General features: G+C 54.5%; 2 protein-coding genes across 2 annotated transcripts; one reads left to right on the top strand and one right to left on the bottom strand.

Moving 5' to 3' along the window:
* Positions 1-8,676: 8,676 nt before the first annotated feature.
* LOC120853609 (transcription initiation factor TFIID subunit 4) lies at positions 8,677-11,149 on the bottom strand. Its single transcript, XM_040227575.1, has 3 exons — positions 10,779-11,149; positions 9,237-10,569; positions 8,677-9,107 (listed from the first exon to the last, which is right to left on the bottom strand). The coding sequence occupies exons 1-2, from the start codon at positions 11,147-11,149 to the stop codon at positions 9,603-9,605; spliced, it is 1,338 nt and encodes a 445-aa protein (XP_040083509.1). The 3' UTR covers positions 8,677-9,107; positions 9,237-9,602.
* IRF2BPL (interferon regulatory factor 2 binding protein like) lies at positions 9,711-14,338 on the top strand. Its single transcript, XM_040226013.1, has one exon. It carries the CDS (start codon positions 11,148-11,150, stop codon positions 13,470-13,472), a length of 2,325 nt encoding a protein of 774 aa, XP_040081947.1. The 5' UTR covers positions 9,711-11,147; the 3' UTR covers positions 13,473-14,338.
* Positions 14,339-15,426: the final 1,088 nt, after the last annotated feature.

The raw sequence follows: 15,426 nt of genomic DNA on the forward strand, positions 1-15,426 counted from the left end.
GGGAGGCTCTCGCTTCCCAGAATCCTTCGGGCCTGGCGCGCTGCCAAGTGCTTAGCGGAAGCTAAAAAGTAACTCGCTCCCCTCCCCCCTCCCCCTCCCCACGCTCCCTCCCCCCCTCCACGCCATTCACCGCAGCAGCGCTCTCAAAAATTTTCCACATGTCCTGTGTCACCCAATGCAGCCTGTACAATGAAAACCAGAACGCCGGCTCCCCATGGCCGGGCTTTTATTAATCACTGGGGGAGGGAGGCCAGGCAGGGATCAAGACACTTTACAGTCTGGAGCACCGGGTCTCCGCTGTACCTGCCAGAACCCACTGGGTGTGAACCTGTGTGCGGTGTGCATGCGTGTATGTGCCTTTTTTCGGCCTGAAAAATACATTAATAAAAAATAAAAGCAGCTTCAGGACTGTAGACACCCTGAGTACGGGGACACCCCCCCCCACGCGTAGGGGTGGGGGTGGTGGGAGGGGTGCGGGTTTCGGCTGGGTGTTTCTCAGCTTTCATTTAGGTTGGGGAATTGAGGTCATGCAGGCAGCGTTGTTCAGATCCAGCCTTTCCAAGAGCCTTGGGGAAGAGGGTTATTGAGAGCCGAGTCTTTTCTGGAGCTTTCCTCGAATCTCGGGTGTCCGCAGTGAGAGCTCTGAGACCACCGATGGGGAGGAAGCTGGGAGATGATTTTCAATGGAAAGTTTACCCGATAAGTTCTGACTGTCAGGCACAGCCCAGAGCACAAGGGCTTCTACTAGCAGAAGCCGCAAATTGGCAAAGCATTCACTGTGCTGAATCTTTTTTTTTTTTTTTTTAAATCATAATCTACACTGAGATCAAGGGCTTGGGCTTTATTTTCCAGCACAAATAGAACGAAAATTGTCTGCTGCTTAGGCGGTTGGATAGAGTTCAGGAAAACTATGTCTGGCATTAATTCCAAAGTGGAGGTTTTGGTTCAAGCGAGGCCCATTAATTTCAGTAAACTGTTTTCACTAGCCCAGACCCTGCTGTGCAAGGACTATTTATTACCTTTTGCTAACCTGATGTCTGCAGAGTTGTAAAGTAAAGGGAAAAAAAAAAAAATCCAGGGAGGAGATATCTATATCTTGAATCAAATGGGTTCTGCACCTTTCCTTTGGGGGCCATGTTTTATGGGGCATTTTCTGTCCTTGATTTTTCTTTATCAGACTTTTTCTTTTAAATCCATCTTGCAATGAATTTGAGGGGAAAAAAAAATCCTGATGGAGAGGATCCTGGCGAGAGCAAATATCTGTCTCCTGCCTCCTTCAGAAGGGTACCTCCCAGCCACAGGGATGTTTTGTGTGTCTGTCCAGGGCTTCCAGGCTGCAGGTCCAGTGCAAAGCCCTGACATGAGTCACCCTGACCATCCGGTCTAAAATACACCAAGACAGTCAATTTTGGCGTTTGTTCTCCCTAGGAATTTTACTAGCTGCCTTAGAAAAGCACATAAATTGCTTCCCCCTCCTCTTTTTTCCATGCCTCCTCTCTTCATTCCCACCCTCCCCAGTCCATGTTGATGTCATTTCAAAGGCAAGGATGAAAAGGGGGGATTTGTTAGGCAGTCAGGTTTGTGAATGTGTCTTTCCAGCCCCCAACACACAGACACACACACAGACACACACACACATACACACACAGGTTTGTGAATGTCTTTCCAGTCTTCAACACACACACACACACAGGTTTGTGAATATCTTTCCAGCCTCCAACACACACACACACCCCTGAGAATGTTAATCAGAATTAAAAGCTAGTCAGTACTATTAAAGCATCAAACATGAAGACTTAGAGAAGGAGGGGGCATATAAGGGGTAGAGGCACTGGAACGGAACATAAGGAATATAATTCAGTCCTCTGCGTCGACTTGTTAAAATAAAGGAGGGGAAAGGTAGCACCAATTTGGTTAGCTTGTCAATGTCAGAATTACTGGTCTTTTCCTTTTAACTACTCTCCCCATTCGCAACCCCCGCCCCGCCCCGCCCCAACACAGTCAAGTTTTGTGCCTTTCCCAAGTGTGATTAATCTCTGGCAGAGGCCAGAAACAGGAGTAGATTTCTTGGCTGCCCGTTCTGATAAACAGTCTGTTCTTGGGAAGAGTAGGTGAAGGTGGCGTAAGGGAGGGGGGTGGGGGTGGTGATCTGCGGGCCTTGTTGGGGGGGGGGGGTTGGGGGCAGGGGGAAGAGGGGGAGGGGAGGGGGCTCTCTAGTCCCGCCCTCCCGGCAAATGCAATTGCCCTTCCTTTGGAGCGCGTGGTTTTGGGGTGGGTCAGGTTTCCTGGCTTTCAGAATGTGCGCAGACACTGGGCCCATTCTTGCTGCCAGTTCGCGGCGTCCAGGAAACGTCGGAGGGACACCGAGGGCTCGGGGAGGGGTTGGAGAGCGCTCCGGAAAGGGAGGGGACGGGAGCCTGCGTGCCTGAGGACTCAGACTCCAGGTCGGATGCTCCGGCGCAGCTGACCGCGGGCTCCTACGCTGGGAGCCGCCCAGTGGGGAAACCGAGGCAGCCACCGGGAAGGCTCTGGAGGGGGGTGGGGGTGGGGGCGGAAGTATTGTAAAGGGAAACTGGGAGAACCAGAAGATGTTCACAGCAAAGAGAGGGGCTATTTCTCGGCGTCGGAGGCCGCTGGTATGGAAACTCCATAGGCAAGAACACTGGCTGTGGGGTTTGCAGCGGGTTCATTGTGTGGGCAACCAGGCAGTGAGCGGCGATATGAAAACGTGGGGAGGGGAAGAGTCTTGGGCTGAAGGGAAATCAGTGCCGAGAAGGCTGCGCGCGGCTGGGAAATGTCACCAAGGAGAGTGCAGTGGCACCGAATAAATGATGAATGATCGGCTACCTTTTGGAAAAGGAGTGTAGTGTAAAATTATTAACAAACGCGCGAAACCCGCGTCTTCTCAGCCTGAAAAGCAAACCCTCACCTCCTGCCTCCCCTCTCCAACACACACACACACCCCACCCCACGTCTACCCTGCATCCAAGCCGCCTCGGCTAGGCTCGTTTTCCTTTGGATTTAATTACATGAAAATGCTGAACAAAAAACCTGTAATTACACCCTTAGTCCCTGCCACTCAGGCCTAGCACACTTCCTGCTTAGTTTTGTTTTTTAAAGAAGAGGTCATTGCCTCTTTTCATTTCAAATTGACCAAAACAAAAAAGTAAAAGCCCCCAATAAATCCCAACTGCTGCGAGCTTCTGCACCACCAGAACTGGGGATGGGAAATCCTTGTTGGTCTAGGAGAGATGAGGATACAGCCTACGGCTTTTGTCCCCTCCTAGCTTTTAGGTCCTGGAGAAGGAAATGGCAACCCACTCCAGTGTTCTTGCCTGGAGAATCCCAGGGACGGGGGAGCCTGGTGGGCTGCCGTCTATGGGGTTGCACAGAGTTGGACACGACTGAAGCGACTTAGCAGCAGCAGCAGCAGCAGCTTTTAGGTCCAGAGGCAGTCACTTTGTCCATCAGCCCAGAAAAACAGAGATGCTGAGCTGGCCAGGAGGACGACTGAAGAGTATGGATCAGGCCTCAATTCTTCTAGCTATTTTACCTAGAAAGATTTAGTGCTGGAAAGGAGATTCCTGACAATGGCTTGCCTTTCTACACCCCTAGGTATTAAAATAGAGATACTCACTGTAAGCCCCCAAAGTTTGGAAAATAGGTAATATCAACACTTGGCAGATGAGGAAACTGGGCCTTGAGAAAATAAACAGATTGCTCTATGTCAGTCATGTGGCTGGTGGGGGTGTGTTATACAAGCACTGTCTCTGATGACTTTGGGGCTTTTTCTTCAGGAAACTAGGACACCTAGGAGTAAATGGAAGCTTCTAGATTCTGGGCTAGAGTCAGCCTGGCTTCATTCATCATTAGATCCCTAGGGCTGACAAAGTATTCTCTAAATAGTTGAGTAACCTAATGAATAGCAATGGAAGGGCACACGTTTAGGAGCTAGGAGATGGAAACCCACTAGGCCCTCTGGCACCCAAGTTTCAGCTTTGAAACAAAATGTAAGTGATGAGAATAGCTTCACACTCATCCAGACACGCCAGGCTTGAATCCTCCGAGTCGGGCCAGAAAGGGAAATTGAGGTTATCCAGACGGCGGTCATCTAGATGGGTCAGTGTTGCTGCTAAGTCACTTCAGTCATGTCCGACTCTGTGCGACCCCATAGACAGCAGCCCACCAGGCTCCCCTGTCCCTGGGATTCTCCAGGCAAGAACACTGGAGTGGGTTGCCATTTCCTTCTCCAATGCATGAAAGTGAAAAGTGAAAGTGAAGTCACTCAGTCCAGTCCGACTCTTTGCGACCCCATGGACTGCAGCCTACCAGGCTCCTCCGTCCATGGGATTTTCCAGGCAAGAGTACTGGAGTGGGGTGCCATCGCCTTCCCCAGGGTCAGGGTTGAGGGCTATCTTATTCCCTGGATTCCCAGCTCCTGTGGTACCTATGCTAGGCTTGATTGTCAAGGTACAGGCCTCTCCTAGGCTAGAAGTGATTTGAGGAGTAGCCTGCCATAGTCATCAAGTGGCCCCCCAGACCAAGTATAGGACAGTACCTATTGGGTGGCTGCACACAGAGTCCATATTATCTGAATCTAGAAAGCAAAGGTTTGTTACTTGACTTATGGATCTGGAAAGAGGCTACTACCACCATTAAGTGCATCTTCTCCACTTCCTTCTCTTTCATCATGCAGCCTGGGGGTCCTTCTCATGTGTGGACATTTAAAATCTATCAATAGCTATCCTCAGTAAGGGGAACTCAGTAAGTTCCTAAACACTTCAGCATGTGCTACAGCTTCAGATTTTCCTCCATCACCTTTACCTAGAGGCAGGGTATAGAAAACCCAGGAAGGTCTCAGGGGATGCCTGGGAATCATGGCTACACAATTTTGCTCAAAGCTGAATGGTGACTGATTTTAACTCCCCCAAAACTAGTGCTAATTTATGCATAATCTCCCATCTACTGGCACAGTAGTGGCATTCTTCACATGGAAATTTCTGCAGGAGAGACATTTTAACTGTCTCGCAGTTTCTTACAGACAGGTAGGGTACCCCCACACCCATCCTCCAAAAAAGGCTGGCACCCCTGGAACAGAAGAAGGAACACTGGATTTAGGGCCAGAGAAGCTGGTTTTCAATAATTCTGGACTAGCTCTGGATGTGCTTTCCTGACCTACACGGGAGAGTGCTGAAAGTAACACCTAAGTCACAAGGCTGGTGTGGTGATTGGTGAGATAACGTCTGGGAAGGCATTTCAGAGCTCTCAACAAATGCTGGTCATTCTATTGTTCATAATCGCTTCCATTTTATTAAGTACATTATAATATTTATCTTCCACACAGGCCAATGAGACCAATTATACCCCTTTTACGGACTAAGAAATACAGGGTCAGGTGATCTGGTCAAGGTCACAGAGCTATTTAGAGTCAGCCAAGTCCAAGTGGAACATCAAACTGTTAAGTATATACTAAATGCTAAGCAACTCCTCTTTCTCTCTCCCGAGTTGCAGGTTAAACCGCCTAGCTAAGCAAGATGAGTCCAAATACTTGGCGATGTTCCTAGCCCATGCACCCCAACCGGGGACAGCACTGATGGCTGCCCTTCTGTACCAGACTTGACCGAGGACAGTGAGGCCGAATCGAGGGCTTCCCGCTCTGACGCCCCGCCTTCTGGCAGCTCCGGGGCAGGAAAGCGCCGGCGACGACGGGTCTCTGAAGCCGGGTGGTGGAAACCCCCGGGCTCTGGTGAGGGCCGATGGGAACCAGGCATGCCGGCTCCCTGCTCAGGCCCCGGGCGCACACGGGGTGGGGCGGGAGGGTCTGAGCACCTGTGGTCCTGACCGCCCGCCTCTCCGCCCACTTTCGCCCTCCAAGCCCCTCTTCCCGATTTACCCCCCTCCTTGGGGTGTGGATGTTTGTTTTAACCCAAACGGACCGGTGAATAGCACCCTTGTCTGGCGCTTCCCTCCTGCCCCCCTCTAGGGCTGGTCCCTGAGAGGCTCATTCCAGGGTTTCTTGATTTGGGGGATCTGAAAAAACACGCGCTTTTGCTGAGGCCAGCGTTGGGCTCCCCCAGTGCCCTGGCACGCTGGCCAGGAGAGGAAGCGGGGAGGAGGCAGGAACCAGACGCGACTCCCCCGCCCCGCGCCTTTCTTCTCTTCCCTGCTCCCCGCCCCTTCAGGAGGAAAGCAGTCAAGATATCTGATCGCTCGCTGCGGCCGCCGCGCCAGCACCAAGCACTACGTCCTCCTCTCCCTTCCACCCAGTTTTGCACGGAGCGCCCGGCTGCCCGCGCGCCCGGGGCCGGGCAGGTCCCGGCGGGCGGTGCAGCCTCCCCTCCCCCCGGGGCTCTTAGCGAATCACGTTGTTCCTGGGATTTCACGATCTAGTGGGTCTTGCGTAACCCTATGCCCTGGCCTAAATTAACTTTTTTTTTTTAATACCAGGATTAATCCTTTAGGAAAAGGCAAATACTTCCGTCACGGAACCGGCCTGGGAGTAAATGTGTAAATCACCGTGCTGACTCTATTCCCTCTCACTCCTTCAGCCCCCGGGGTTGAGGGTGGGGGTTCCTGGCCTGCGGATGGGGGGCGCCCAGCCCACACATTTGTTTTCATCTACTTCGAGGCGGCTCTAGCGGGCCGAAGAAATGGGTCCTCCCGACCGCTGGCTTGAGTGTTACCAAAAAAGGCCTTTCTCTTGCCTGAGAGCTTGGCCCGCACGTTGCAGTGGGGTGACGCGAGGTTCAGCCCGGGCCTCCTCGGCTGAGCCAGCTGGCTGCAGGATGCCAGGCCAGAGTCCCCCGCCCCCTTCCCCCTCCCACCCTGTCTCTGCCACAAACCAGCGGGGGTGCGGACAGGAGGGAGACTGCAGGGAGCTTCGAGGTGCATGGATCCAGCTGCAACCTTCTCACCTCTAGCGGAGGTGTCGCCTCCGCAAGGGCCAAGTGGAGAGCTGACCTTTTGCTCCAGTTTTAAAGCTGGGTCCTCCGAGGATGCCAGCCCAGATGCCAAGCTGCGGGTGGTGTGGGGGGACCAGCCACCGTTGGAACTTTGGGAAATTGCAGGCATTTCCCCTTGCGCCAGCTTGACCCCTGACTTGGCCAGTCTCCAAGACACTCCCCGCCCCCCAACCATTCTGTCCCAGCTGTGGGTCTCTCCACCTAGTGTCTTAGGTAGAAGCCCCCCTCCCCCCACCTACTTCCCATTGTGGAGGCAATATTGTCACATGCAATTCTCCAAGGGAAATTTCTCTCCAAAATATTGATATTCTTGCCTCTCACAATCCCTGACACATCCCCAAACAGGGCCATCTCAAGATAAACAGTTAAGATGAAATATATCACCTTCAGTGATGATGATTCTTTGAAGGGAAAGGTATCAAGAGAGCTATGCCTTTTAAATTAAAGGATTACAAGACTGTAATGGAAGTTTGTTTAAATGCATGTTTATTTCTAACTTGGTGTGTCTGAGGATACCCGGCATGTATGTGTGTGTGTGTGTATCTTCTTTAGTAACAGCAAAGGCAGACAAGGAGATGGAGACATATGTGTGTGCATACCAAACATAGCACTATGACACAGAATCCAACTTGCTTTCTCTAGCAGCCTGGCTAGAGGGTTGGGGCTAAGTTGCTTTCTTCAGTATTTTTTGGTTTAATAATGGGATAGGCTGAATAAGTATAAGGGCATAGATTAACTAGCCAAGCTAAATCTAAACAGCCTCAAGCCCCAGGCTGGTGGGAATGTCACTCTATTTTCCTAGCCCTGTGTTTTGACTCACTCCAGGGTAGCTGTGGTGTGGGGAGGGTTGAAGTCTGGGAGGGTGAAGCAATGCTCCCAGCAGCTCTTTACAGAGGAATCACTGCCGGGAGCCAGCGGCCTGCGAAAGTTTATTATTGTTGGGGAGTGCACAGTGAGCTCACTGTTTTGCAGAAACAGAAATCTGACTGCTTTTGAGATGAAAGAGGGGCTCCCTAGGGCTCTTCCTTCCCCCTTTCTCCCTATTCTTAAAAATTCACCTTCTTTTGCACCCTAGGACCCCAGAATGAGTGGGAAATCAGGGTGCTGGGGAGGGCTGAATGGGGGAAAACAGGTTCTGAAGGTCAAGTGTCAAAATCAAAATACTTCTTGTTGCTTCAACTGAACTTTTTTTTTTTTTTACAATTAGTAGTAATAGTAGTGCTAAAAGTAGGGATCCTTATGTTCTATGTAATTTACAAAATATTTCTATACGTTAATCAGCAATAGTACCATCAATATGGATACCAATAATAGCCAACACTTACTCACGGCTTCCTATATACCTGACACCGTTCTACACAATGTGTGGCGTATTTATGCTACAGTCTCTGGCAGTAGCAGGTCCACAGCTTCTATGGAAGAAGTCAATGGCACAATCTATTTGGAAGGGGAGGGTGGGGGGCAGTTATGAAGATGTATTTACATAGCACTTTACATGAGAATTGTGTGTAACAAACTGGGGGTGGGGGGCGGGCTGATGGAAATTTTGAGCACTCCAAAATACCACTGAGAACCTAAACTTGTCAAAGGCAGCATTCAAAACAGATTTACAGTATTCAGATCCCAGTTCTGTCTCTCATGGGTGTGTGACCTTGGACAAGTTATTTAACCTCCTTGTTTTCTGAGCTTGTAAAACACAGTCAGTAATAGAATCTACCTTGTAGATAGTATTGAAGGTTTAATGATAACATAAGTAAACCACCTAACAGTGTCTGACCCACAGCAAGTCACAATGAGTTGTAACAAGAAATACAATGACAGTTCAAACATTCCTAAATAAGTTAGGAGCTCGGATCCCATTTTACAGATGGAAAACAGAGGTTATGTTAGGCTAAGTAATAGCTCAAGGTCACAAAGCCAGTAAGAGAAAATTCTAAGTGTGTCAGACTCCAGAATCTGAAATTCCATTACATGGCCACCCTTCTTGCCCAGGACTATCTTAGTCTTCATGGAAAAAACCAATACTTGAAAGAATCAGTGGAAATGCCCCTTTGACCAACATATCTGTTCCGCAATAAACACTAATGATGAGACGTGATCTTGTAACCGAAAAAAAATCATGACTTTGCTCAGCCTTCTAGGGCCCTATGGAATGAAATCACAGCACAGAGAAAAGAATTTTGAAAAACGGCGGCGGTGTTTTACAAAGCTCTATCGATATTATTAAATGGCTGTCCCCACCTTCTTTTTATCAAACCGGGGAAAACCACTCACCTGTCTGGTCTCTCCAGCACCTCCCCCTCCCTGCCCCCAACTGCAGCTGTGCGCAGCCAGTAGACTGTTTTCCTTAAAGGCCTCCGGGGGTGCTCGTAGCTTCTTTAGACATTCAGCCAAAATTTTTAGAGTGCGGCTTGGGGGGAGGGGTGGCTCACCCGGAATTCATTTTAGCTTCGTCGCTGAAGCTCAGGTTCCTAGACCAGGGCACAAAAACAAAAGCGAAAAGGCAGTTTCTGGAAAACTGGAGAACAGCTAGTCTTGCAGGTGCTTCGGCATCAGGGGTAGTAATGAGTGTAACATTCATCCGGGGGGGGGGCGTGGATGGGGGGAAAGAGGTTTGATTGCAGATGAAATATGCAAATTTTATATATTATGAAATTCACAGCGAAAAAAATCTTGAGACAGGACACATTTAAATTCACTGCCCCCGGGGTGGGGCGGGGATGGGGTGGGGAGCGGGATCGGAAGCGACGCTCGTGGTTTTGAAAAGCGTTTTAAACTTGGGAAAGCCAGGCGGGGAAAGGAAAGGTCATCGTCTGTTTTAATTTCCAACCCCCCCTCCCCGCTCCAGCGCTGGACTTCCAGCATCAGCTCGCCGGGCCTCAGCTGTTGTATACACACACGCACACACACACACACACACACACACGCACACACACACACGCGCGCGCGCGCGCGCTCGCACACAAGGCCGGGGGGGAGGGGAGGGCGGAGGCGCGGAGGCGGGGCCAACTGGGAGGAATCTGGGCGGCCTGCCGCGCATGCGCTTTTCCGAGCAACAAGTGGGCTCCACGGAGGAAGTGTAAAGGGGAGGGGCGGCGCGGGAGGGGGGAGAACTGGTGCAGAGCGTGGTGGTGACGTCAGCGCTCCGCCCGGGCGGCATCCCGCGCGGCCAAGCCCGGGACAGCGCGAGCCGCAGCGCGAGCGGGAGCGCCGCGCCGCGCCTCCGGAACGTAGAGTTTTAACAATCACAACCCCACATTCCAGGCGAGCGCTAGCTGGGAAAGGGATGCGACCCGGGCCGAGGCGCCGCGCGAGCGCCCTGCAGCCAACGTGAGCGCCGCCAGCTGCGGGGGGCCCCCCGGAGCCGCCGGCCAGGCCCGGGACAGGCGGGCGGGTGGGTGGAGGGGCTGGGGTCGGCGGCAGGAGCCTGCTGGCGTGCACGCCTTCTCTCCTCGGCTCTCGTGCGTCCTGGAAGCAGTGACCGCGGCGGCTGCACTCGCGGCCGTGCACGCCCAGCCGCCGCCAGCGGAACGGCCGGCCGACCTCTGCGGAGGGGGAGAAGCGCCTCGCGGCTGCCAGCTCCTCCCCCGGCCCTCCGGGGAAGCCGCTTCAGCAAGATTGGACCCGAGCGCCGGGTGGCACTGCACCCTCTAGCCATCGTCCCGGGGAGCCTGGAGGGGAGAGGACGCAGGTCGTAGGGGGTTCCCCCCCCACACACCCCGCCAACCAGGGGAGAGGAAGAGACAACCCCTTGCGAGCTTCCACGCACCAGCTTGTACTCCGGGGAGGGGGCCAAGAGCCAACGGCCGCCAGCACCCGGCCACCCTCGCCCCCTCCCCCGCCCCGGGCCCGGAGCTTCCAGCCTGGTTCCGCGACACCAGGAAGAAGGCGCCGGAGCTCACCTCGCGACAAGACAGCCGCAGTAGGAGGAGGTGGGGGCGAGGAGCTGGGCTGCACTCGTCCGCCGCCTGGGCGGTGGAGTCCCCGGTGTCCAGGCACTTAGCTGGCGGTGGACATTCGCGCTCGCTCCAGCCCCTGGGGCAGAACTTTCTCACCCCCCCCACCCCCCGCTTCCTCCCCCCGCAGCCGGACTCCTGCCCCAGCCGGCCGGCCCTCCGGGAGGAGCAGGCGCCGCGGAGACAGCTCGGCCGGGGGAGGGGGCCTCCCTTCCCCAGGGCGGGCATCATGTCGGCAGCGCAGGTGTCCTCGTCTCGGAGACAGTCTTGCTACCTGTGCGACCTGCCCCGCATGCCCTGGGCCATGATCTGGGACTTCTCGGAACCCGTATGCCGCGGTTGCGTCAACTACGAGGGAGCTGATCGCATCGAGTTTGTGATTGAGACAGCGCGCCAGCTGAAACGGGCGCACGGCTGCTTCCAGGACGGCCGCTCCCCCGGGCCGCCGCCGCCCGTCGGGGTCAAGACCGTGGCTCTGTCGGCTAAGGAGGCGGCGGCGGCGGCAGCGGCAGCGGCTGCGGCCGCCGCGCAACAACAGCAGCAACAACAGCAGCAGCAGCAGCTCAACCACGTCGATGGTTCCAGCAAGCCTGCGGTGCTGGCGGCCCCGTCCGGCCTGGAGCGCTACGGCCTGAGCGCGGCCGCCGCGGCCGCGGTGGAACAACGCAGCCGCTTCGAGTACCCGCCACCGCCCGTGAGCCTGGGGAGCAGCAGCCACGCCGCGCGGCTGCCCAACGGCCTGGGGGGCCCCAACGGCTTCCCCAAGCCCAACCCGGAGGAGGGACCCCCGGAGCTGAACCGCCAGAGCCCCAACTCTTCTTCGGCGGCGGCATCGGTGGCGTCTCGGCGCGGGACGCACGGCGGGTTAGTGGCAGGGCTGCCCAACCCAGGGGGTGGCGGAGGCCCCCAGCTCACCGTGCCCCCCAACCTGCTGCCGCAGACGCTGCTTAACGGCCCGGCCAGCGCTCCGGTGCTGCCTCCGCCGCCGCCTCACGCCCTGGGCAGCCGTGGGCCCCCGACGCCTGCGCCCCCAGGGGCCCCCGGGGGCCCCGCTTGCCTCGGGGGTGCCCCCGGCGTTTCGGCCGCCTCGTCCTCCGCGGCGTCCTCGACCTCGTCGTCGGTGGCCGAGGTGGGCGTGGGTGCTGGCGGCAAGAGGCCCGGATCGGTGTCGAGCACCGACCAGGAGCGCGAGCTGAAGGAGAAGCAGCGGAACGCCGAAGCCCTGGCGGAGTTGAGCGAGAGCCTGCGCAATCGCGCGGAGGAGTGGGCCAACAAGCCCAAGATGGTCCGCGACACGCTGCTCACGCTGGCCGGCTGCACGCCCTATGAGGTGCGCTTCAAGAAGGACCACTCGCTGCTGGGCCGCGTCTTCGCCTTCGACGCCGTCTCCAAGCCCGGCATGGACTACGAGTTGAAGCTGTTCATCGAGTACCCCACGGGCTCGGGCAACGTGTACTCCAGCGCCTCCGGGGTGGCCAAGCAGATGTACCAGGACTGTATGAAGGACTTTGGCCGGGGTCTCTCCTCTGGCTTCAAGTACTTGGAATATGAGAAGAAGCACGGCTCCGGGGACTGGCGCCTCCTTGGAGACCTGCTTCCCGAAGCCGTGCGCTTCTTTAAGGAGGGCGTGCCCGGTGCCGACATGCTGCCCCAGCCCTACCTGGACGCCAGCTGCCCCATGCTGCCCACGGCCCTGGTGAGTCTAAGCCGCGCCCCCAGCGCACCTCCGGGGACCGGGGCCCTGCCGCCCACCACCCCCTCGGGCCGGGGCGCAGCCGCCAGCCTGCGCAAGAGGAAGGCGTCTCCCGAGCCCCCGGACTCCGCCGAGGGCGCGCTGAAGCTGGGCGAGGAGCAGCAGAGGCAGCAGTGGATGGCGAATCAGAGCGAGGCCCTCAAGCTCACCATGTCGGCTGGGGGCTTCGCGGCTCCGGGGCACGCGGCAGGGGGCCCGCCCCCGCCGCCCCCACCCCTGGGACCCCATTCCAACCGGACCACCCCGCCCGAGTCAGCCCCTCAGAACGGTCCGTCGCCCATGGCCGCCCTCATGTCGGTGGCAGACACTCTGGGCACGGCGCACTCGCCCAAGGACGGCAGTTCGGTGCACTCCACCACGGCCTCCGCGCGGCGCAACAGCAGCAGCCCGGTGTCACCGGCCTCCGTACCTGGGCAGCGCCGCCTGACGTCGCGGAACGGGGACCTGAATTTACAGGTGGCGCCCCCGCCGCCTAGCACCCACCCGGGCATGGACCAAGTGCATCCCCAAAACATTCCGGATTCCCCTATGGCCAACAGCGGGCCCCTCTGCTGTACCATTTGCCACGAACGTTTGGAGGACACGCATTTCGTCCAGTGCCCCTCCGTTCCCAGCCACAAATTCTGCTTCCCTTGCTCTAGAGAGAGTATCAAGGCCCAGGGGGCTACCGGCGAGGTGTACTGCCCCAGCGGAGAGAAATGCCCCCTAGTTGGGTCGAATGTACCTTGGGCCTTCATGCAGGGCGAAATCGCGACGATCTTAGCTGGGGATGTTAAAGTGAAAAAGGAGAGAGACCCTTGAACCAGGAGATATCCATCCCTTTTGCCCCAGTCCAGCTCCTCTCCTGTCCAAAGGGCCCCTTCCCCAACCCCTTGATCGCCCCCCCACCCCTTCGCGCCCAAGATGTAGAATTGTGAATATAACAAACTGCAAAAAGTTAGTCTTATGTATAGACATTATTTTCGTCGTATGTTTCTATATTTTGAAACAAAGGTATGTTAACTTCTTCATTTGAAGGATAAGCTGGTTTGTGTTAAGTATAATAATTGGTTGGGTCATTTGCATCATATTTGTTAGCATTTATTGGTGGCAGAGTGTTTGCCTAGGTACAGAAGTAATAGCCCTTAGCAACGACTGCTGCTGGTGTGTATTTTTGTAAATGTTATGCACTCACTGAAAGGAAAAAAAAAAACACAAAAAAAAGTGACTTTTTTTTTTTTTTTTTTTTTTGCCAAGGCCAGTGTTGCTGCCTAAAAAAAAATGATGCTATAAAATGGTGAGAGCTTCTTTCTGAACAGCCCCAAGTGTTGAAGTCTTCACTTTATTTTGTTCAGTTTTGTTCTGGTTTTTTTTTTTGTTGTTGTTTTTTTCTGTTTCCTTTGCAAAATGGTAAGGGGGGTGTTGGGGGTGGGTGGGTGTTTTTTGTTGCAAGTTGGTGAGGGAAAATGTTTTTTGGTTTGTTTCTACTGACCTGAATGTGTTGGATCTTCACGTGTTGTTTTGTTTTTGCTTTATTGATGCACGGATGCTTTTTGAACAGTAGAGCAAAATGCTAGACATGGAGAATCTGCTCTGTTTGTCCTTTATACATTTCTGTAGTTAACAGAACACTGTAATGTGCCTTGGAGCTTAGTAACTTGTAATAAATTCAATTGATATTAATTCTGCCTCGAGTCAGCAAGTGTGTTTTTCCAGGGCTAAGACTGCACAGCTGCCCCAGCAGGGACAGCGCCTCACTACTTCCGACAGACAGACAGTACAGACGCGCGCCGGTGCCTTTGAAAGCCCTCAGCGGTGGCCTCTGTAGAAGGCCCAGTGCTGGCTGACCGCTCCTCCCCTTCTGTACCAGGCTATTTACATTCATCTCTGGGGCGGGACAGTTGCTGACTAAGCAATCTCTGTTTACTCTTCAGCATCTCTGCTTCCCCACCCCTGCCATGCGCACCCCAGCTGCAAATGACTTTGTCAGGAATGCTTTTTTGGTCCCTTGCCCTGTGGCCCCGAGTATATGCTGATACCTAAGGCAGCTGTAGCTTAGGCAGGTGGGATGAGGGGAAGCAGGAAAACAACGGGCGCTTTGCCTCCTGGGTGTGGCAGAAATCACTGGTGTACATTTAAAGCAAAAAGTGCCATGGAGCTGGCAGCCGGCGGGAGGGGTGTGCAAGTGGGAAACATTCATTGTACTCAGTTTTAGCAGCTTCCAGTTCCTGCAGTGGAAGCAGTTTCACTTCATTCGTGACACGTTTCCTTCTCACTGCCCCACGTCCCCCCCACCCCCTGCTTTTGATGATAATTTTTAAAGCAGAACACCTAGTTGGTTTCAGAGTGGGAGAGAGGGGAAAAAAACCCAAACCCTGTTCCTGGGGCAGTGATGGCTTATGACAGCAAATAGAACCCATTCCTGCCGGTTGAAATGCAATTACTCATCTACTCAACTTTATGGTGGCATCTGTGAGGTACAGAAGGAAGGGGATGGGACTGGAACATCCTTTAGGGATTCAGAGCCCCTTGATTGAGCCTAGATGGGAACTAAGGGAAGGCAAACAAACCTGGTTTGAACCATGTACTTTCTTGGAGAGGCAAATGGAAGGAAAGTAGAAAATGAGATGGAGGAAGCAAAAAACCCCAGATCCTATTGGAAATCCACTCCAGGCCACAGCCCATTCCTGGTCGAGGTAAGCTGGGCTGAGACCTTTATCACTAGAGGAAGAGCAGAGGCCAGAGGTATAGCAAATAAGAAAAGAGACTTGGCAAT

Source organism: Oryx dammah, unplaced genomic scaffold, assembly GCF_014754425.2.
Source record: "Oryx dammah isolate SB20612 unplaced genomic scaffold, SCBI_Odam_1.1 HiC_scaffold_26, whole genome shotgun sequence".
In the NCBI taxonomy this organism is placed as follows: Eukaryota; Metazoa; Chordata; class Mammalia; order Artiodactyla; family Bovidae; genus Oryx; species Oryx dammah.